General features: G+C 38.9%; 1 protein-coding gene across 2 annotated transcripts in view; it reads right to left on the bottom strand.

The window, feature by feature from the left end:
* The window catches only part of AGMO (alkylglycerol monooxygenase), a 275,439-nt gene that overhangs the window by 126,099 nt on the left and 125,753 nt on the right, over positions 1–23,587 (bottom strand). For both annotated transcript variants that reach the window (XM_048838282.2, XM_048838283.2), the window contains exons 6-12: positions 20,872–20,938; positions 18,033–18,098; positions 17,861–17,940; positions 16,576–16,710; positions 15,972–16,088; positions 8,111–8,193; positions 6,997–7,102 (exon numbers count right to left, since the gene is read on the bottom strand). In XM_048838282.2, coding sequence (XP_048694239.2) covers positions 6,997–7,102; positions 8,111–8,193; positions 15,972–16,088; positions 16,576–16,710; positions 17,861–17,940; positions 18,033–18,098; positions 20,872–20,938 — 654 coding nt within the window. The remainder of the gene's footprint in view (positions 1–6,996; positions 7,103–8,110; positions 8,194–15,971; positions 16,089–16,575; positions 16,711–17,860; positions 17,941–18,032; positions 18,099–20,871; positions 20,939–23,587) is intronic.

The raw sequence follows: 23,587 nt of genomic DNA, 5'->3' as shown, positions 1-23,587 counted from the left end.
AAGCAGTACTTTTAAATAGATACCCATTCTATATTTTTCTCCAGACAGATTAGTTAACACACTAGTTAGAAACACAGGAACTGCACTCTAGATCAGAGCAGTGGTCCATCTAGTTCAGAATCCTGTCTCCACCAGCATTCAGCACCAGCTGCTTCTAAAGAAGATGCTAGAAAGATGTTGCAGAGGTTAGTTGTGGAATAAGTTGTGGAATAAGCTGACCACAAGGAAGTTTCTCTCTAGCTTCATTAGAAGCTGGCTTATGCCCTGAAGCATGAGGTTTTACATACCTTCCGAAACTCTTATTTTTCTTTAATCCTTATACAACCCATGCCTGAGTCAAATTGAAAAGAAAACAGAAATACTTTATTTTAGAAGTGTTGTTTGCAATGTTGTTGTAGCCGTTTTGGCCCCAGGCTATGACACACACAAGGTGGGTGAGGTAATATCTTTTATTGGCCCAACTTCTGTTGGTGAAAGAGACAAGGAAGAAGATCTCTGTGGAGCTCGAAAGCAAGACTCTTTCACCAACAGAAATTGACCCAGTATGTTAATGTGAATTAGGCACCTTTTAGTTTGCTCCAGCAGTACCCACACTGGGCAGTTGAAGAGCAACTCTCTGGTCTGGGGTGCAATTCACACCCCCATAGTCTGCACCGTAGAGCAGTGCAGAAATACCCAGAGTTTCTTAAAATTTAAAAGCATGGCCTCAGATCTCAAGGTTTTGTTACCAATGTTCTGTATCTATAAAAACTAATAAAGCCCTCCATAGACAGGTTGGTTGCAGGGAAGCACAGAGCTCATCATTAACTGTATGAGCACTTACATCAGTCAGTATGTTCAGCTTTCTGAAAACATCCCATTCACACCAGGCATGCTCAGAGGTTTTACACAGCTATTAACGGGCAAGTTTTGCATCAATGGCTCAAATGATCCCAATAAAACACAGTCAGGATACCTTAAAATGTGGAGTGAGCATTTCAATATTGTTTTAATTTAATGTAGATCATTTAAGACCTTTTTACTCAGCTCAAGTCTAATACAGACAGCTTCAGTTGGACCAAATTTTGACTTTAATTTCTGTTAGGTGTATCTTGCTCACAGAAAAACTTGCCGAAGTTTTTCACTATGTTCTTTAAGATCCCTAACCCAAATTCAATTAGCATCCATTATAACTTCAATGTCTTCTAATCATTGAAATATTACTGGAATTACTCCTTGAAATACCCTCGGAGCAGTGCCAATACCAAACATAATTCATTTACATTTATAATGGTTTATTTAAAATCACTACCTTAGAACTCACTGCACCTAATTTTACTAGCCAAAATGCCCAACTCCTAATATGGAGAAGACATTTGTTTCCAAGACCTTATCTTCAATTGTTCAACAATTTTCATCAGATAATCTTCTTGTTTTACTTCACTGCATGGATCAAAGCACATCTATACTTTATGTAACCTCTCAGTTACACTAGAATTAACGCATAGGTTCAAGTCAACAATGTTGATTTAAAATCACCTTGAGAAAAAAGCCATAGTCTCCATAGTGTTTCATTCAGCCCAAATTAGTACAGAATATGAATATACTAGTGCCAGATTCTGCTTAGGTCTTATGTAGGTAGGCCGATGACACTCATAAAGTAACCTCCCTTACTTGGTCCGTATGAGGGCCTTCCAGAATTGTAGCTCTTACTCTCTGGGAAGAACAAGGGATGCTTCCTTCCTGCTCCGCCAGATACACACAGCTTTCCAAAGGCAGTGGAGAGTGATTGAAAGGAGGGGGCATGTTTCTACTGCAAAAAAAGCGAACATCATTCTGGGATGTATTAGCAGGAGTGTTGTAAGCAAGACACGAGAAGTAATTATTCCACTCTACTTTGCCCTGAGTAGGCCTCAACTGGAGTATTGTGTCCAGTTCTGGGCATCACATTTCAGGAAGGATGTGGACAAACTGGAGAGAGTCCAGAGAAGAGCAACAAAAAATTATTAAAGGTCTAGAAAACATGACCTATGAGGGAAGATTGAAAAAAATGGGTTTGTTTAGTCTGGAAAAGAGAAGACTGAGATGGGACATGATAACAGTTTTCAAGTATGTAAAAGGTTGTTACAAGGAAGAGGGAGAAAAATTGTTTTTCTTAACCCCTGAAGATAGGACAAGAAGGAATGGGCTTAAACTGCAGCAAGGAAGGTTTAGGTTGGACATTAGGGAAAACCTCCTAACTGTCAAGGTGGTTAAGCACTGGAATAACTAGCCTAGGGAGGATGTGGAATCTCCATCACAGGAGATTTTTAAGAGAAGGTTAGACAAACACCTGTCAGGAATGGTCTAGATAATACTTAGTTCTGCCACAAGTGCAGGGGACTGGACTAGATGACCTCTCAAGGTCCCTTCCAGTCCTATGATTCTATGATTCTTCTCCCCCTATGCATTGGCCAGAAGAGCTGGTTGATCACCCAGAAGATGCATTCACCTACTGCACACTTGAGAACACCAGAAGGCAGAGTGCCTGCCAATATGTGACTAACTAGTCTATCTCTGAGGCAGAATGGTTCTGCACCACCTCATTGCCTACAAGACACAATCAGGTTCTAACAAGGGCATAAGGGGAGCCTGGATGTGGGGATGTGTGTTAAGACATAAAGGATATATATGAAGGACAACAAACATGAAGTTGTAATGATAAAGCAGAAGAGAACAATCTAGCATTGAGGAATTGATACTTGTTCCTTCTTGTGATCCACCTCCTGACAGCTCTAAAATCTCACGAATCTGACACATTTCAGGCAGAAACTCAGTTTTTGTGTAATGCGTATTTGACTACAAGAGAATAAATATGAATAAGGTTTATACTTACCCACACACATTTCAAATGATTCAGGATAGTGCATGTCAAACAGAATCTGCCACAGAACTGGTTCCATGAGCAGCATAGATTTATGAACTCTGGGACAGAATTAGCCACTACATTCTAGGTGCACAGAATATTGTCATCATGCATATTGCAATTTACACTAGTTTTCTTTATTTTCCTAAATCAGCATCCAAAAAGACATTTATATATCTACAAAGTGAGTTAATAGAAGTTGGAGTCAGAGAAATTTAAACTACCACCACAATAATCTATACCTGGTACACAAATACATTTTGCAATGAGTACATTAAATGTGGGAAAGTGAGAGAATGAGAAAGAGTGTGTGTTTATGTGTACTTCAGATTAAAAAGAGTAAATTAAAATGATTGAACTAATGTCTGTCTCAAGTTGTGAATAAGACTGGTGTCTGTGTGCGAGAGAGCGAGGGAAAAAGGGATGTGTGGATGAGCAAATGAAAAATTGCAAGGACAAAGGTGGCAGAAGTAAGGATAATCATTTCACATACTAGACAGATTAATGTTTGTGTGTGTCACAGTATATCATTGTACATGTATAGCCAGGTTAAGTGAGTAGTTTTGATTGATCTCCCTTAGCCCTAACCTCAGGATCTGAGGAATTCTGGAAAAAGTCTAAATATTTCACTTTGGGTCACTGGTTTCAAATTCACCCAGATTAGTAACTACTGCCATCTGAAATCTGTTTGACAGCTTTTTGGCATGAGTTGGAGATCTCAGTCCTTCTTTTTGGGTGATTGTCTGCATCATGAAACCCACTATCACAAATTACCATCCTTTGTTAACAGTCCCAGCAGAGAGTCCAGAAACTGAATGTGAAGGTAGAATAAAATGTCTTCTTACTCACGAAGGTAAACCTTTTAGATCATGGCACCCTTGAAGGGCAAGATGAGGAACCGTGCCATATCTTTGGGGTATGTCTACACTGAAATAAAACACCCGTGGCTGGGCCACGTCAGCTGACTTGGGCTTGTGGTGCTTGGGCTGAGGAACTAGAAAACTGCAGTATAGATGCACAGGCTTGGGCTGGAGCCCATTCTCTGGGACCCTGCAATGAGGGAGGGCCCCAGATCCCAGGCTCCAGCCTGAGCCTAATACCTACTGGGCAATTTTACAGACCTTCAGCCAAGCCCCAGGAGCCTGAGTCAGCTGACACAGGCCAGCCTCGAGTGTTTAATTGCAGTATAGACATACCCATAGTATACCTGTTCTGTAGTAAATGGAGTACTTGAGGTGTCCAATGCTATCAGTTTGGCAATTTACAAGCCCTATATTAACTTTAAGAAACTACATCTGCTGTTTCATATTCTGGTCTGTCCGCTAGCAAATTACTTGGATGGCACTTGCTCTTGTGATATTTTCAAAGAAAACATCATGAGATACTACCAATGACGACTAGCCAGCCAGTACAAAATAAGAAGGGAGACAAAAAGAAAAGGGGCCAGAGAAGCAATCAAATGGGAAGGCCAATATGAAGAAAAGAGAGAAAAAAACTGAAGAAAGCAGAAAGAAATAACCAAAAAGAGAAGAGGGAAGAGAGAAAGGAAGGGAAAAAGAGTTACAGAAGTAGTCAGAGATGAAGGGAGTCAATACTTTAATGAAGGAAATAGATTAAGAATAAGAAACAAAATAGATTTTTGAAAAAATTAATATTAAGAGAAAATAATTGCATTTTATTTATTGCATATTTTTACACGGTGAAGTAAGAAACCACACGATTACTCCAGAACTAATCAGGACAATGTCCTGGAAACAAAGACTATGAATATTTTGTTGTTTTCCCTAAACCTTATCTTACTTATATTTTCACACACACACACTTACTTGCCTGCGAGAATGATAAGTGAAATATTTACATAAGTCAAGGCTATATTCATATAGCTCCCATTGAGTTGCATGTGTATTTCAGATCAGATGATAATTCTTGTGTGACAGCGCGTGTACCCCACTCAGGTTCTGAATGGGTTAATGTGTGCCTAAGAGGCCAGTTTTGTTACCTAATTGCACCTGGAGGGAGAGACAGGCTTAACTGATCAAGAAGCCCAGCTGAGCAGGAACAAGCTGGTTAGCAAAAAGCTAGGAAGTTTATAGCAGAGGGGGCTGCAGGGAGAGAGTCTGAAGTCACTATTTGGGCACTAGAAGGTGGAGACATCTGGTAGGCACAGGACCGGAGCAAGCTGACCTGACATTTGTAAGTGGGTCCCCTTCCATCCCTGGAAACCCAGGCTTGTATGTCCCCCTGATGACTAAACAGCATACATAGTCCACCAGACAACCTTCACCAAATATTTTTTTCATTGTTTTGCCTTTGTGCTCCAGGTACAACACACATATAGCAACAGCAGCAGTAGCTAGCAGGAGCCCCCTCCTGCTGCCTGGCTCAGCCTTTTAACTACTTGCCTTCTTCTCCCAGTTATCCATCTGATAAGCTAATTACCTCATCCCCTTCGCCACAAGTGCCAGTGATCCCTTCTAATTTTCCAAGCCAGTTCACTACCTAACTCCCTCCTACTCTAACCCTGAGTGCTCTAAGTGACCAGAGTCCTGGCTTCCAAAAAGCTCTATTTATAGATCCTCATCAAGGCTCTATCACACCTTGGGAAGCAAATAAACACAGGACAATTAATTCTATGTTTAAAAAATATCTATTACACTAGTTTACCCAATGTACACTAAATTTTTTTTTCCAAATGTGAGGCCCTTCATACTTAAAACAAAAGCCTTCATGAAATCCATAAAACATGGGCTTTAACTCTGATGTACACTGATTAAAAGACACTTGTTGATTTTAAAATCCAGGCTATGACACCAATATAACAATTACCAAAAAGTTCAAAATAATTTGTAAATAGTGACATTTTGCTAATCAACTTTAAATTTTGTCTAATAAGTGTTTCCTGTCCCAGGGAGGAACACATTAGAATAATATATTTTTCCATGGTGATATTGCCTGCTGTCAGAGAAAAGGCAATAAAATTGGAACCATTTTCAGAAACACCCAATTAACAACATCTTGGGGGGGGGGGTCAGATCTTTAACGAAGGTAAATTGGTGTAACTCCACTGAAGTTGACAGAGCTATGCCAATTTAGACCACTTCAGGATCTGGCCTTTGATCTTTCTGTTTCTAATCCAAGAGATACTATGTGTCCTAGTTTTTAGAGGAACTTTCTTTTGCTGAGGGAAAGACAAAAAATATTTGAAACTGTTATTCTTAAAACCCCCACTACATTAAAAACACTAAGTTACTATGTTTAATGCATTCTTCTTAAATAACTCACTTATACTAAATAGCTTGATGTGTGTTACCTTGGCACTTCATAAAGCTATCATACAGTCAAATGATTGCATTGGACCCTTCAGATCATCATCCGGCCAAACCCAAAAGTAAACTTTATTTGTTAACCAATCTCTCAATAGTGCAGTGAACCATTCATAAAAGCAGACTTGCACAACCCTAACATATCCTCATCTGGAAACTAACCACAGATTTCTTAAGAATGTGGTACAGTTTGGAGTCATATGAAAATATTATTTTAATGTAAAATATACACCAATATTTTGGGAAACTCAAATGCAGAGAAACCAAAAGTCATACACAGTAAACACAAGTGTGTCATAATGAGAGTGTGAAATCAGGCAACACAAAGTCAATCTCAACACCATGATAACTGAGCATGCCCCTTTGGGCTTTTGTCAAATCCTGCAGAATACTTAAGATCTGGGAATACATTAAATCTGGAGGTTGGGCAGCACATGAGGGTATTTCTTTCAAAGTTTATGGCCAGAAATATATTATTTTTGCTTAGCAGGATAACACATTGTTGTCTTTGACTTTTTTTAATTTGATACATTAGGTACCAATCACAATTAACAATTTCTCCTATGGTAAAACCTCAAAAGGTGTGAGAAATATGATAAAAGGCTAAGAAAAAAATTCCCAAATTCTGTTCAACTGTATAGTCAAAAATATGGATCCAAAATATATACCTCTAAAGGCAACCCATAATCTTAAATTGGCAAAATGACTCATTTTCTGAAAAGGACAAAAAATACAGAGTCCCTAGGGTCTGCAAATTGCATGCAGCACTCTTAAAAACAAATATCTTACCTCATAAGTAAATGCCAAGGAAGCAATGTATATTTTCAGGTAACTAAGTTTGTGCAGAACGAGAAAGACTGAGCAGCGGACAGCTTCCAAACTAGCTGCTTTGGGCCTAGAAATAAGAATTAAAATTAATGTTCAGTTTTTTCTCCTTTGCATGCAATCTGTTGAGTACTTCAGTGACAAACATGAATACAGAACAAGGCACTGATGATATCCTGTAGTAATACGCAATTGCAACTGAGTTTTCACTATAAATCTGATTTAAAGTTTACAATTTAAAACCTTAGCTCTGAATTTCCTGGATTAGTAAACTTGATTTGGGAATAATTTTGACATCTGGGTAATGTGTTCTACCTTAAATTACTGATATATATACTCTCAATCTTAATTCTATTTTAATGTAGTTTTTGCCTGGGAAACTCTGAATAAAGCTGTAACCTATTAATCCCTATTGGTGGAGTCAATTATTTATTATACAAGAGTTGAGGGTAAGAATGGGGCATGGCAAAATTATGAAAAATTCCTAATGAATAATTTGAGCCTATCTTTACGCAATTCTAATTTTCCTGTATTTACACCCATCCACATTTTTAGCTGCATAAATTCTGAACTTCTCCTGTACATTGCCAAATTCTTTCCCTATGCTGAAATAAATAATTTAGTGTGTAAAGATCGAAGGTATTTACCTCTGACTGAATAATGAATGTCAAACAGAGAAGGATTGTCACTGGAATGTTAAATGAAGACATAACCATGTATTTAAATATAAATAATTTCTTCTGCATAGTTTTCAGGCAGGATGAATACCATTTCTCTCTAAAGTTGTTTTCCATTATTTCTTAGGTCCTTACTCATGCTGAGTAGCCCGACAGTCCAAAAGAATTCTCATGGACTCCAACAGGAGTACTCATGGTGTTGCATACTATTTATAAGTGCATCACAATTTGGTCCATATATTGCAATGTGCAAGTAGGAAGTGCACGCATTTGATTAACATTATAGACTTTTTATATCTGAATGGCTGCCATACTTTATAAGTGATTGTGGTAGCCAATAGACCTTTTTTTTTCCTCACAACCAGGAAACAAGAAAAGAAAGAAAACGTTTCATGTCTTGCCTTAGCTCCATAAGGAATCCAATGGAGGTCAATGTCAGGATAATGTAGCCAATCCTCAGGAGAAGAGTTACCTGTGATAATGTCTGTAAAAACAACAAAGAGACAAATTACTCATTTAGGGTAACTCTCTGAAGGGATATTGGGTTCAAAACATGACACTGGAGCAGCCTGACCTTTCACTCTCAATTATACGTTAGTGTCTCCTTTTAAAGTAGTTGGCTACTTTGAACTTTATATAAAAAAAAAACATGCCAGATTCTCCAGCCCACTCCCTAAATGTTCTTATTTTTTCTTCTTGGAAGCTGCAAGAATCAGATTTTTCCCAAAATAATTCTTCTCATAGGATTAGTCTTCAAAATATTTTTTTAAAATTTTCATTACTGTTTTCCCCCCTGAAATTATTTGAAGCCTTCACACTGGAACCCAAAAGCAAATAGCTATTTTTTCTAAATAAATATGAAAGCCCAGCCTGCTCTTTTTCCTGTTCATAATGTCATTGCAGCTTTGGAATGGTTCCTCAAAGGTACAGGCAGTTGAAAAAAATATTGCTTAAAAAAAATGAAGAAGGTTAGTAACCGTTTTTTCTTCTTCAAGTGCTTGCTCATGTCCATTCCATGCTAGGTGACTCACAAGCAGTAGCCCTGGAGGTGGGCTCGGAGCTCATGCACACACTGACTGCAACGCTGTTTTCCGAAAGCTGGCATCATCACAGGCCTGTTGGGTGATGGCGTAGTGAAAAGTGAAGGTCTGAACCAACAACCAGTTTGCAGCTCTGTGGATGTCCTTGATTGGTACCTGCATGAGGAACGCTGCCAACGAAGCCTGGACTCTTGAGGAATGAGTGGTCACGATGGCCAGAGGCAGAACCTTCACCTGCTTGTAGCAAGCTTGGATACAGGCGGTTATCCCGGACGAGATGTTTTCGGATGACACAGGTAGCCCTCTCATCCTTTCCGCCACTGCTACAAAGAGTTGCGTGGAGCTGCAGAAGGGCTTAATTCTCTCAGTCTAAAAGGCATGGGCCCGCCTAACATCCAACATATGATGCTAATGTTCTTCAGCAGTCTTGTGAGGTTTTGGAAAGAAGACAGGCAGAAAAATGTCCCGGTTGTTATGGAATTGTGACACCACCTTTGGTGGGAAGGCCAGATGGGGGCACAGCTGGACCTTGTCCTGGAAGATAGACAGATAGTCGAAGATAGACTGCAAAGAAGATTGGGATGGAGACAGATTCCATTCAACGGCCCAACAAGTGAAACATTTCCACTTGGCCAGGTAGGTAGCCCTAGTAGAAGGTTTACTACTATCTATCAAGACCTGTTGAACTTGATCAGAGCAGGCCTGCTCCTCAGGGGTCAGCCATGAGGCAACCATGCAATCAAGTGCAGGGAGGCAAGGTTCGGGTGAAGCAACCAGCCATGGTCTTATTAATTCAAGTCCGGTTGGAGTGGGAGCGCAAGTGAAGCGGCCACTGAGAAGTCCAGAAACACACCAAACCAATGCTAGTGTGGCCACGCAGGTGCTATCAGGATAACCCTCGCCTTGTTCCATTTGATTTTGTGAACCAAGGGGATCAGTGGGAAGATGTACAGCAGGTTGTCTGTCCATAAGACCAGAAAGACATTGGAGAGGGAACCCATGCTTTGCCTGAGCAATGAACAGAACTGGTAGCATTTTCTGTTCTGTGTGGTGGTGAACAGGTCCACCTGAGAAGGCCCCCACTTCTGGAAGATGACACTGATGACCTCCGGGTGAAGGGACCACTCATGGTGATAGGAAAAGGATTTGCTTAGACAATCCACCAGTGCATTTCAGGCTTCCAGGAAATGTGACATCTCGAGGTGAATGGCATGTTTCACACAAAAGTCCCACAGTCGGAGGGCCTCCTGGCACAGGGCTGAAGACTGAGCCCCTTCCTGCTTGTTGATGTAAAACATTGATGCAGTGTTGTCCATCAAGACCTGCATCACTTTGCCTGAGATCTGGGGAAGGAACATCTAGCAAGCCAAGCGTGCTACCCTCAGTTCCCTGATGTTAATATACAGGGAGAGTTCTTGCTGGGACCACAGGGCCTGAGATTGCCAACATGGGCTCCCCACCCCAGGTCTGACACATCCAAGACTAGAGTTTTTGATGGTTGAGGGGCAGCAAACAGTACGCCCTCCATTACGGATTCTGGGTCTCTCCACCAGGTCAGCGAAGCAAGGACTGGAGACAGGATCATAAGTATTGAGTACAGGTGATGTCTGCTTGGGGAATAGACTGACGCCAGCCACATCTGTAGGAGTCTGAGGTGTAGCCTTGCATACTGCACCATGTAGGCACATACTGCCACATGACCCAATAGTTTGGCATAGACGCAAGCAGTCATTATTGGGTGGATCATGACCTTGGAAATCACGTCCAACATTGCTCGGAATCAGGCCACCTCCATAAAAAAAGAATGGCCTTCAGCCGAATATCTCTATCCTTTCTCATGCAGGGTTTGAAATCCCTGCAGATCTGGCACTTCTCTTTAATGCGAGGCTCCTCCAGACACTTTAGACAGCTAGTGTGCGGGTCACTAACTGGCATCGTCTTGTTGCACAAGGCACATGGTTGAAGTCCGGGGAAAGGGGCATGCCCAGCCCAAGGCAAAAAGTCCCTTGACAACAGGGACAGCAACTAACACTACAATATATAGTAACTCTAACAAAGAACTATATAGACTAACTACAATAACTATACAAATATGAACAGAGAAAGTCCAAACCACTGGGAAAGAAGACTTGCCACAGCGAGAGGCGTTCCAGCAACTGTCACAGGCGGTAAGAAGGAACAGAGGGCGTGGGGCTGGCGGTTCCCTTTTTACCAGCACATATGTGTGTGACTCCAGAGGGCGCTAGAGCCGGCCTAACACATATCACCAAAGGAAAAATCTCCGAGAACTGTGCATGAAGAGCACACACACCAAGCAAGGAATGGACATAAGCAAGCACTCAAAGAAGAATAGCATTGTTAGCACACTGGGAATCAAGAGTCAATATACTTATGTGTTTACTTCTCCTTTCTGATGTATAAAGATGGTCTCAAACTTTTGCTTCCCCAAAAGAGACAAAAAATAAGTTTCACCCTGTTTATGGATTTGAAATGTCAGGAATACCATACGAGGGTGTCCACATGAGAGCCGGTTGTTTTGTTTTTTTAATTGCAATTCACAGGGCACAAAATGGAGGCATTTTTTTCATTTTTTCAAAATTTTTCATGACTTCTTTATCAAAATTATTATCAACATTGTTTGTTTACCAAAACATAGTTTTCAATAGGCAAAGAGAAAATATTTTGGAAAAAAAGGAAAATTTTAAAGATGTTAACAGTTTCCATGAAACCACTTTTCGCTTGAAAATTATGACTAGCTCTAGTCCCCACTTGTCTCTGCAGATTTTACTCCCCACCACTGGGGAAAGGAGAAAATACTGAAATTCAGATGGCATCCTGTGAAGATTTATATACATGCATAACCTCACTCATGCGAATAGTTTCCTACAGTGTGTGTGTAAATCTTCTCAGGATTGGGACTCAGTCGTCCAAGAATTGTCCTTCTGTTCTCCCTAATCTCAGTTTGCAAAGGGAGAATTAAATGCTGTTTAGCTTTAAACCTGTGTGACTGTGAGGTTCTGGCAAAGAGAAGTGAGTATAAATATATTTCTAACATAAAAACATAAAAGCAAGAAAAAGAACAGAGGCAGTCTTTATATATCATGAACAATAGACTCAAAGGTACCTAAGCTTTTAGCAGCTGGATTACAATGATATGCAGTTCACATATATAAAGCCCTTGCTCATATACAATAAGAAAGCAGGGGGAAAACAGGTACAACCTGTCTACTTCACAGTTTCTGCTTCTTGGACCATTTTTTCTTTCTTCTCAGCAACTCTGTCAATTGGGAAGTATAATTTGTAATGGCATCTGTATCCTTTGTCAGACCTGATGCAGGTCCTACCTTTGACAGAAGGAATGCCTGTAGATCACCATTATTTGCAAGTCAAGCCTATTCTGCCGCTCTTATGCTATGTAGACACGCTGAAAGGAAGAATATATACTGCATCACTTGTCTCTCACTCTCAAAGTGCTCTACTTTCTGAAATGGTGAAGGGTGAACCATGTGACTTTGTTGGCAGGTACAGATGTGTTATGTGCAGTATGTCACAGTAGATGGGGGGAAAGTGCCACATTCAAGCCATTTTGCATAGCAAAAATGCATTCCCACATTTGTAGCGATACTGTGGGCTGTCTTTTAAACTTCAATAAACCAAAGTAATCTGCATCCAAATATATTGTAATATAACAACAGATTTATTCTAACATATTGTGGTAACAAGAAACGTTGAGAACATCAGCCCATAGTGTAAATGTGTTTATTATTTAATGACTATAACTTTCTTTTTACAGTTCTAACTCTGTAGTTACTCCCTAGCATGGTTCCTCAATTTACATTTCAAACTAGTTTCATGGTATCTCCCCATGAAGTGGACCCTGGCAGCTGAGCATCAGTTTCCTAAGCGTTAATCTACCAAGATCAACAAAAAAGTCAGGAGATTATTTCACTAAACCAAGCATTATATATTAAATGTGTGCATTGCAAGTTGCAGTGAGAAAGGACTGTGCCTTTTATATCTTAGCATTACTGCAAGCATCCTCTTTCCACTCCAAAAAATATATGTATGCATGGCTAGATAAAATAAATGAGTATTTATATACTACAGTATTTGTATAAACAGAGAAGCCTGTGGGACCACAGCAGGGTCCTCAATTACAAGTCAGCCACAACTTTTGCAATGTCGTTATTGGCTGCAATCAAACAGAAAAAAATATTTCTGTTGGATTTTGATTTCATTGCAAGCTTTCAAAATGTCACAAAGTTTAAGAAAAAAGAGTTTTGGAATTTGGGGAAGAAATTTACACTGCTTCCTAGTCAACAGACTACCACAGAATATTTTTTAGTAAAGAAGAAATAATTTACTCAAACCAAGTAAATACACCATTCAGAATGAATGTGTATTTAGATAAGAGTCAGTTTCCAAATTTACTTTTACATTTCAAAGGTTTTAGATTATTTTATTTTTGTGAAGTGTCTCACAAAAGTATTTCTCATCCTGGCATGTTGCAGAGCTTGAGCCTCTATGAAAGATGCTGGCACCTTTTAGAATTTACCAAATGCTGACTATCTGTACCTCATTTTATGTTTCCTCATCTAGCAGCACTATGCAGAATTCAGTTTCAGTGTTAAGGAGGTAGCTTTGTTAAGTTTCTCTATTTAGAGGCTTTTACCTGAAAACCCTTAAAACTTCTGTGAGTGCTTAAAAATACAGGATGACGTACACAACGCAATGATGTCCTGTTGGATTAGATTACAATCGTGTTCTCAGCCTTTGAGAGACATGTTCTTACCTTATCTTTTCTGTTGGTCTCATCAAAACTGCTCATGTACTAACAATCTAACAAAAGTATGCATATTAACATGTGCTATAGTATCAATCGGCAATAAAACACTCCAAGAAGTGTTGATTAAGATAGACTTTGAATGATTTTTGTAGTAGATATAGTTATGAAACTGTGATGACATTTGTTTTTAACATACTGCAGTTTTACATTTCTAGCATTTTCTCTGGGACTGATCCAAAACCCATTAACTTCAGTGAACTTTCGCTCAGACCTTGGTGTGCAGAGCTCAGCAGTAACTTTTATTCTCAGAATGTTGTGCAGAGTGCTAGGGAGGAAAGAAAGACAATGTGCTCTCTCTGGCAGAAAATTTATAATTTCTTCTTTCTTGTTTTGCTGTTTTCTTAAGTTAAATTAAAGGTCATTCCTACTGAAGGTATATGGCCGCTCTCTGTGTATGGAAAAACTTAACACTTTTAAAGGACATGAAACCAAAGACTGAGTGACTCTAATCACAAGAGGAATGTAATAACTGTGTGCTGCTCGAGTGTCTTATTGCTATTATGAAATGGAACTTATTCCCCCAAAATTAGGAAAACAGTTAGCTCTTTCCATTCATGGAGCTATGCCATGGTTATGACATAATTCGTAGCCAAGCAGAAAGTTCCAGTTGTGTCTATAACCATTTCATAACTCAATGTATAGGAAAACTGATACTAAATGAAGAATTTGCCAAGTTATGTTATTCATATATGTGCTCTCTTCTTGCAACAGTTTCCCCTCTGTATTTTTAAAAAGATCCAGGAACTTGGTCTTCTGTCAGGCACTGCTTTCTTCACCTTCTTTGGCATTTATTTCCTGAAGTGTGGGCACTTCTCTTCCTGTTTTCTCTTTTCTCTCCTATCACTATTACCCCATTACCTTATGTTTTATGCAGGTCATTTTCTGCTAATTTTGCAACTTTAAATTTACAACGATGAACCTTCAGGACGGTTCATTTGTGGAACTGTGAAGAATTTGAAAGAATAATGTTAAAGGGTTTGTGGTTCTATCTGAACTTCCTTTAATCCTTTGACAGCAGTTCTTAAACAGCTGCAGCTGTAAATGATAGTACAAGAAATAGTTGAGGGCCACATATTCCCCCTCCTGAGGGGGGAAAAAAACAAAACCAGAGAGAAATTCATGCGCAATACACTGTAGCTCTTGCTGCTGCAAAGACCCACTGCATGCACACCTAGGTCAATCAGATTTACAGGTGGAAGGGGGCATGGCCTGAAAGTCATTCATAGCCTGGAGATGCACAATACATGACACTAGAAACTGATCTCTCTCTCATATGCACTGTACCTCTAGCCCATCCCCTCAGAAAAGGCACCACAGCCATGAACCATATTACCTTTGGATCACCAAAGGTGTCACCAAACCATTGTGACACACGTGACCTTCTCGCGAAGTCACAGGGTATGCAGAATAAGTTGATATTACTTAAGGCAGAATTAATTTTTTTCACTTAAATTATGCAGGGAAATAGTTGTTCTTTAACTCTTCTCCCACCAGAATGGCACAATCTCTATTTTGTGTGCTATTCAGACTTTACCTGTTTGGTACAGAATGGCTTTGGAAGGCTATATGGTGCCATGGGATCATATCATATACCTTGCCACCATGCAGGCCCCAACTTCTTGTTGCAGTTTCAGACCATCTTCCTGCCCTATATAACATGTACTGGAGAAGGAGCATTTGAACCAGAGAACAGACACAAATATTGTGGCCAAGATTTTTTGAAAGTGACTACTGATTTTGGAAGCCTACATTTTTGGGTGCCCAACTTCAGACATTTCAAAGAGGACTGATTTTTAGAAAGTTCCCAGCACTTATTCTCTAAAAAATCACGCCTCTAAATTTCTACCGTTGGAAACCAGAAACTCAAGTACCCAAATTCATTTTGAAAACGTTGATATTAATTCTATTATCTGTAATTCCAATAAGTGGGCTTCATTCTACCTTTTTACTTGAATTATCCTAAACTTTATGCATTTATATAGCTATGTAACAATGTTAAAATCTGCAGAGCAGGCTGATAAATATCTGAATTAAAGGCGGAAAAAGAGGATTCTTGATATTGGGGGAAAACCTTAATCCCAAATTTGTTTGTGAAGGGGAAAAATATCTTTCATATAATAGAGTATATTTTAGTTTCATCATTACAGACACATTTCTGAGGCATGATTCCAATATCTATTGCACTGGTTTTAAACTGGTATAATTCTATTAACTTCAGTGGAGTTACCCCTGACTGTAGCAACATAAGTGAGAATAGAATCAGGCCCTTACAGAGTCAGTTTTATTACTTCAGTTTTAACATTAAAAGCATCTCACACCAGACAGATTTTTGCTAACATCAAACACTGTATTTCACTGAAAGTGTGAATTACTTACGGCCTGGGTCTCAAACAGGTCCACATAAAAGCCCAGCATCAAGGTAAAATGTACTACTGCATAGACAGAAAGATATATTGGCAATTTGGGATTGAATGGAATCTCTTTTCCAGTGATCTACATGTATCAAAACAGATAACAGTCTTCATTAGTATTTCATGTTATCCTTTAGTACCTATGTTAATTGCAAATACCAAGTGATTAAGGGTCATATTTAACAGCACGTGACTAGTCACTTAGGAATATGGGAGAGAAAGGTAGAAGAGTGCTGTTATCAAAATATATACATAATCTATTGTGAGAAATAGAGTAAAATAAAGGTTTTTTTAAGTGCTACTTTATGCAAAACGTTTGAAAATTTATCTCAAATGAATGATGAAAACACCTTTGAAGTATAAAAGTCTATATATGTCTACTTTTTTATTCAAATATAAATGGAAAACACTGCTAAAACGTCCATTTCCTTAAGTCTCTGTTTCATTTCCCTCTTCTTTAATACTGCTAATTTAAGATAGTACAAGTAGAGTTTTTAACCTTGATCCAATAGCACTAATAGGGCAAGTAAATTATATGCAACTGAAAGCCTTCTATATATTCAATTTACCACTGGGATTTCCTCAGGAAGGCCGAGTCTAGGTTTTCCTGGTCCCCAACCTGGGCCTTTGAATATTACAGAGAGCTTATTACTGAATCCAGGTGTGGCCCAAAATGTGCTCCATATATAAGCCAAGTGACATAACTGCGAAGACATAAGTAATTGTCCATATTTATTAGTAAAAATAGCAATTTAGCAAAACATATACTTTACCCTGCTTTACCCAGGGACTGATATTCAGAGGTTCTGAGAGTTCAAAATTCCAGTGAAAATGCAGAAGAGAATCATCTGGGTGTATCTGTCTCTAGGTGTAAATGCCACTCATAACCCCCCATGTTTCACATCAGGGATCAGAATAATTTATTGGTAGAAGACTCTTTTCTGGGCAGGATGTGGATTTAAGTACCACAGCAGGACCCAGGCTCAGGGATCAGACTGCCATACAGTTATAAGGGGAACTGCTGCTTTAGAGACACTGGACCAAATTCTGTTCTGATTCTCATACTGTGCATCCCCATTATCTTTTAAATGAGATTTGAAACAAGTGGAAGGTAAACAACCTTTTGGGTTTTGTGAAAAGAGGCAAGGATAATTGTCATCCCTTAGCCAAACATCTTCCTCAATTAAACAGATTCTAATGTTCAAACTGTATCTCAGCTTTTATTGAGCACGTTTGCTGCTGCATTTACTGCCAACAGTAACATTAATTCGTGGTCTAATAAATCATTCTGGGATACCCTGAATATCAAAGGTAATGAATAGATATGTTAAAAACAAATTACATAAGATATTAGACTGGGGGATTGCTTTTAAAAGAGCAATATTTGAAGCAGATATACGTAACAAATAAAATACAGTTTGTATCATTACCATCTGCTCATAAAGAATGTTATCCTAGCTGAGCAGGGCAAAAGACTAATCATTACATGAACATAATTCATCCCTTTTGTAAATCCACTGACTTCAGTGGCATCACAACATGAATAATTTTCACCCATTGCATTTTCACCACCAGTGTGTACAGCTGAACCCTTCATCCTTATGAGAACACTGAAATATACTACAGCAAGAAATGATAAGATAATAATTGAAATTTTCAGAAATATTTTATATGTAGTTTATATGAAATGGTTTAAACCACTGACATTTGCCAGATTACAGTACAACACTTCAAATAATTACAAAACAATCTATAGTACAGTATAGTTTGCCTCCAGTCTCTCAAAAATGTAAATTTCTTTTGAATAGAAGTTCATGTTAAAATATATAAGTTCAGTAAGAAAAAATGCATTACCTGGACCTTGAAAGGTTCAAATGTATTTATTGGGTGTGTTAGGCCATATATAACTTTATCATTTTCCGCCACAAATGTTCCTGGAAGGAGGAAAAATAATCAAGCTTAAGAGCATAAAACTTCCTGTTTGCAACATTAATTAACATTAGCAACAGCAATTTATTCCACTTACCAAAAATTCTATCCCAAATAATGAGGGTACCACCATAATTTTTGTCAATGCAGTAAGGATTTCTGCCTATAACAATAAAAAAAATTGAGTGCACTTATGAAAAATCTGTGAATTCTACAAACTTCAGCTGAAGTAGGAGTTTTTATTGTAAGTCTGCTTTTCTTACCTACTAACTACAGGAGGTGGCTAACCTTCCACTGTTAACCAGCTATAACTTTTCTTATGCCTCACATCTGACTATTAAAATATAGCTCAGGGTAAAAACATATTCATCATTGTTGCAGCTTACATGAAGTCAATGGAATTATGCCTGGGGTGGATTTACCCCAACATGTATGTAGATACAAAAGTTAAAAAAACAAACAAACAGAAAAATCACCAAAAATGATCCAAATTGTAGCTAACAAGATATATGCCAAATATACACAAGATATGTACAATGATCTCATGAATGACTTCCTGGTGCCTCTATACACCTCCTATATTATAGGCCTGATCTCACACCCCACTTAAATCATGAGGAGTTCTGCTAATGACTTAATTGTGAGCAGGATCAACCTCTCTATCTTGTACACGGCTCCACATCTTTAAGTTTTCCTCATGCGCAAGTAGTCCCATTAAAGCCAATGAGCTAAATTCTGCCCTCAGTTATCCCAACTGGATTACTCCAGTGAAGTCAATGGAGTTAAGCCTCGTGTGTACCTGACTAGACTCAGGGCGGATAGGCTCATTCTGGATTTATAGCAGTGAAAATGAGAATAGAATCTGTCACACTGGGACTGCCAATGCTCATGCAAATTTGCAGGATTGGACACTTACAGAACCCTGCCCTTTTAAATGTCTATACAGTGTCATAAACACTTAACACATAGCAATAATAAATAGTTACAACATCCCCTGTATAATTAGTTATATTTGAGCGTGGTTCAGATTAGTAAATTAAGTTTCACCATCTCCCTGTTATTGTTCTACTTATTATCTCTGCTCTTTTCAAGATACTCAGTGAATGACCTTTGGAAGTTACCCAGTGGATGAGGCAGGGGCACCTCTGGAGCCCCGCTTTATTCAGTGCATATTTCATAGAATCATAGAATATCAGGGTTGGAAGGGACCTCAGGAGGTCATCTAGTCCAATCCCCTGCTCAAAGCAGGGCCAATCCCCAACTAAATCATCCCAGCCAGGGCTTTGTCAAGCCTGACCTTAAAAACCTCAAAAGAAGGAGATTCCACCACCTCCCGAGGTAACGCATTCCAGTGTTTCACCACCCTCCTAGTGAAAAAGTTTTTCCTAATATCCAACCTAAAGCTCCCCCACTGCAACTTGAGACCATTACTCCTTGTTCTGTCATCTGCTATCACTGAGAACAGTCTAGATCCATCCTCTTTGGAACCCCCTTTCAGGTAGTTGAAAGCAGCTATCAAATCCCCCCTCATTCTTCTTTTCCAGACTAAACAATCCCAGTTCCCTCAGCCTCTCCTCATAAGTCATGTGTTCCAGTCCCCTAATAATTTTTGTTGCCCTCCGCTGGATGCTTTCCAATTTTTTCACATCCTTCTTGTAGTGTGGGGCCCAAAATTGGACACAGTACTCCAGATGAGGCCTCACCAAAGTCGAATAGAGGGGAACGATCACGTCCCTTGATCTGCTGGCAATGCCCCTACTTGTACAGCCCAAAATGCCATTGGTCTTCTTGGCAACAACGGCACACTGTTGACTCATATCCAGCTTCTCGTCCACTGTAACCCCTAGGTCCTTTTCTGCAGAACTGCTGCCTAGCCTAGTCTGTAGCGGTGCGTGGGATTCTTCCATCCTAAGTGCAGGACTCTGCACTTGTCCTTGTTGAACCTCATCACATTTCTTTTGGCCCAATCCTCTAATTTGTCTAGGTCCCTCTGTCTCCTTTCCCTACCCTCCAGCGTATCTATCTCTCCTCCCAGTTTAGTGTCATCTGCAAACTTGCTGAGGGTGCAGTCCATACCATCCTCCAGATCATTAATGAAGATATTGAACAAAACCATCTCCAGGACCGACCCTTGGGGCAGTCCGCCTGATACCAGCTGCCGATTAGACATGGAGCCATTGATCACTACCCATTGAGCCCGACGATCTAGCCAGCTTTCTATCCACCTTATAGTCCATTCATCCAGCCCACACTTCTTTAACTTGCTGGCAAAAATACTGTGGGAGACCGTGTCAAAAGCTTTGCTAAAGTCAAGAAATTTCCCTAAACTCTTCACTATGCCATTACATGAACCAATCTCATATGTATACTACAGCCTACTCTTACTCTGAATATTGATGAAAATTATGAAAAGAGTAATATCAGTTGTATTGCATATGCGCAAAATGGGCTTTTCAATAATGCAGTGAAATGAAAACTGGAACAGCCAAATGCAGTTCTTCTAAAACAAGGCCAATTCTATACTGATATTGAGTGTTTGACTTTAAGGTGCAAGAACAGTTGAAAATGGGTTACCATATTTATTTATTTTTAACAATGGAGACAGAAGGATTTGCTATTCCCATCACACTTCTTATATTTACAAACGCTGAATTGTTTTGCACAAACTGTCCACAGTAATTCACATTTGGACAGAGATCAAATCTGAAAAATTTCAGTCTGAGATGTAAATGTTTTGAAGTTATAACTCACTGATAACAAAAGGTTATAACAAAAATCCTTAAGAAAACTTAGAGTGATCATTACTGTTCCTTCTCTAATGTTTTTTTTTTTAAACACCAGTCACATTTCCTCCTTTCTGTACCTTTTAAATAGTATATAAATAATGACAGTAAGAAAACAAACAATGGAAAATCAGATAACATGGCATTACTTACCATGGTGAACTCTGTGGTGACTGGGAGTATTAAGAATCAGCTCCAGAGGTCCAAGGTTGTTAACTACCTTTAAACAAAATTATCTTGTAAATAAATTGGCATGGACTCAATCAAAATCAAGCAAAAAGAGGAGGAAAAGTTGGAGGAGGGGAAACACCTAAGGAAGCTCAATTTCCCTTACAAGAGAACTGCGTCTGGAAAGGTTTTTACACAAAGGAACACTGTATAAGTTAACATAACTTTCTAAAACTGTTATATTCTATTGTCAACTACTACATAATAGGATTTTTTATGACACTTGTGTATAGTAAAATCACCATAACGCAAACTGCAATTGGGATTGTTTTCTATGCTTAATCGTTTAATATATAAAATAAATTGCTGGCATATCTAAATTTTATTACATTGCTCATGATTCCATAGGGCTCTAGTCATACACTTGCTACCTGTTCATGTAGCTTTTGTCACCTGAGCCCCGCAGAGAATAAATGTAATTATAGTCTAGGCTGCAAAATCACCTCCATTAGAGTCTGTTCCAGAAACGCTCACTCCCAAAAGTAAACCTACTCATCTTCGGAGGAGAATGTATCAGTCTTCAAAGCACATTCCAAAATAATACCTGTTTTCCAGGACCGATCATTTGACATTGTGATTACTTGCCATTAGCAAAGAAAAAAAAGAAAAATAAATCCACCAAGTAAAGCTTCCTAGAACCTAGGAAATGTGAAGAGAAGAATCTGTCCTGTTGTCCTCTACGGATGTTTTCTGTGTGAATCTAATTACTGTATTTCAGGCTTAAACACTACAATGATCGGTGCTCTGTAATATCTTCATAATGATGGAGTTGATAGATTTCAGATAAGATAGGGAGGCAGGCAGTCATTGCCCATGAGAGTAGATACCCTCATTTCAATGGGTCTAGCTGGGTAAGGTTTGCATGTAAGGTTACAGGATCAGCCCCTTAAACTTGAAGGCACCCCTATTCTGCTTATAGAGTCTGTACCTGTGTAAGTGAAGATAAAATTCTGCTCAAAATGCATCAACTGAAGCTTTTGCAGACAGATTTCATCCTCCATCAGGAGGAAGTCCACATGGGAAGAAGAGAATCATTTTATATTTATTGGTCTCTCCCTGGCTGAATATACGGTGTAAAAATAAACACCAACAAAAACTGCTGGTGGCCAGTGAAGAGATTGGGTGTGGTGTACAGCCAAATTAAAGCAGTATGGAAATTGGCAGATTGGTTCAGGTGCAGAACGCTCTAACTTTACTGGTTTTTATCTGTCACAGCCTCCCCCCTCCCACAGGTGTGAGGGGAAAGTTCTGCACATGAAGGCTGGAATACTAAAAAGCATATTTTATATTTATATTCACAAGCCAAGGACAACATAAGCAGGCACATGTGAATTTCCAAATGCTGTCTCCAAATAATTTCAAGCCTGAAAAGACCACCTAAGGGTGAGAAACAATTCATCATTCAGGCTAGCTCTGTTTTCATCCTCTCTCAAGCAGCAAATCCCACTGTTTCAAACTATGTGAGAACTGACCACTAAATTAATATAATCTGAGTCAAAGAATTGGCTTGAGCTTCAGTCCAACACCTGAAAGATAAGTGATTTATCTACTAGACCACACCTAACTATGACCCACTTAGTTTCAATATGATTTTAACTAAATATTTAAATATATATAGTTTTAAGCCAAACTTAGAGTACCGTACTGGGGAGCACAATGCAATGGGTTAGCAGTTTCAACTCTCAGTCTACAAGTAGGTTGTAACAAGTCATTGACAAAGTGGATACCTTTGATTGATTTAATTGATTAAATTGGTACACAAAAATTGCTAATAAAATTTATCCTCTGAAAGGTTGTACTGTATCTAAGTGTGCTGAAGTAACACTCCATGTCTTCTGCCTCCCAGGGAATCTCAGGAATATGAGTAACATTTTAAATAAATACATATGACTAATGTTAATGAGAGTATTTTCTTTGGAAAATGCAATCTCTCATGATAATAACCCCAAGCTGTAGAACAGTCTTTCTTGAGCAATGACATTTGCAAGTTTGCATTGTTAATGATTAATGCTCAACCACATTCACCTCTACTGCAGAGAAACAGTAGTGACACACTGATGAAAATATTCTCTAAGATTGCAATCACAAGTGTTCTATTTTCAACCTGAAAAGCTCTTGAAGATTTGCAGACCCCGACCTAACAAATGCCTGACACGTTGAAAGCAGCAAAACATAAACCCAAGTTTCTGCCAAGATACAACAAAAATACATTTTCACCTAATATCTAGAAGTAAAACTATACTAATTTTAGAAACTTCATTTGCTTTAAGTGATATTTCTACCTCTTTTGTGAATTCTTACTAAATATTAAAATTACAATTACTTTATAAATATTATCCTTGTGTACACTCTCGGACTCTATTCCAGAGGAAAAACAGACATCTGGAAAGCTCATTTTTCAAGGTTTCTGCAGTCGTGCATGGCAAAGAAGCCACACATTTTTGCTGAATTGGATTCTAAGAGTCAAATCTTGCCATCCTTACTCAGGCAAAACTCCCAGGGGCAGATTCTTGGGTGGAGTAAACTGTTTAGTTACGGAGCTTTGATAATTTACACAGTCTGAGGATCTGACTTCCCCTTCACCAAATGAGGTCAAGGGGAGTTTCACTTCAGTGAGGATAAAAGGATTTAACTGTACAAC

This window comes from Caretta caretta, chromosome 2, assembly GCF_965140235.1.
Source record: "Caretta caretta isolate rCarCar2 chromosome 2, rCarCar1.hap1, whole genome shotgun sequence".
Lineage (NCBI taxonomy): Eukaryota > Metazoa > Chordata > Testudines > Cheloniidae > Caretta > Caretta caretta.
The sequence above is the reverse complement of the archived record's forward strand: the minus strand, read 5'-3'. Positions and strand labels throughout refer to the sequence as shown.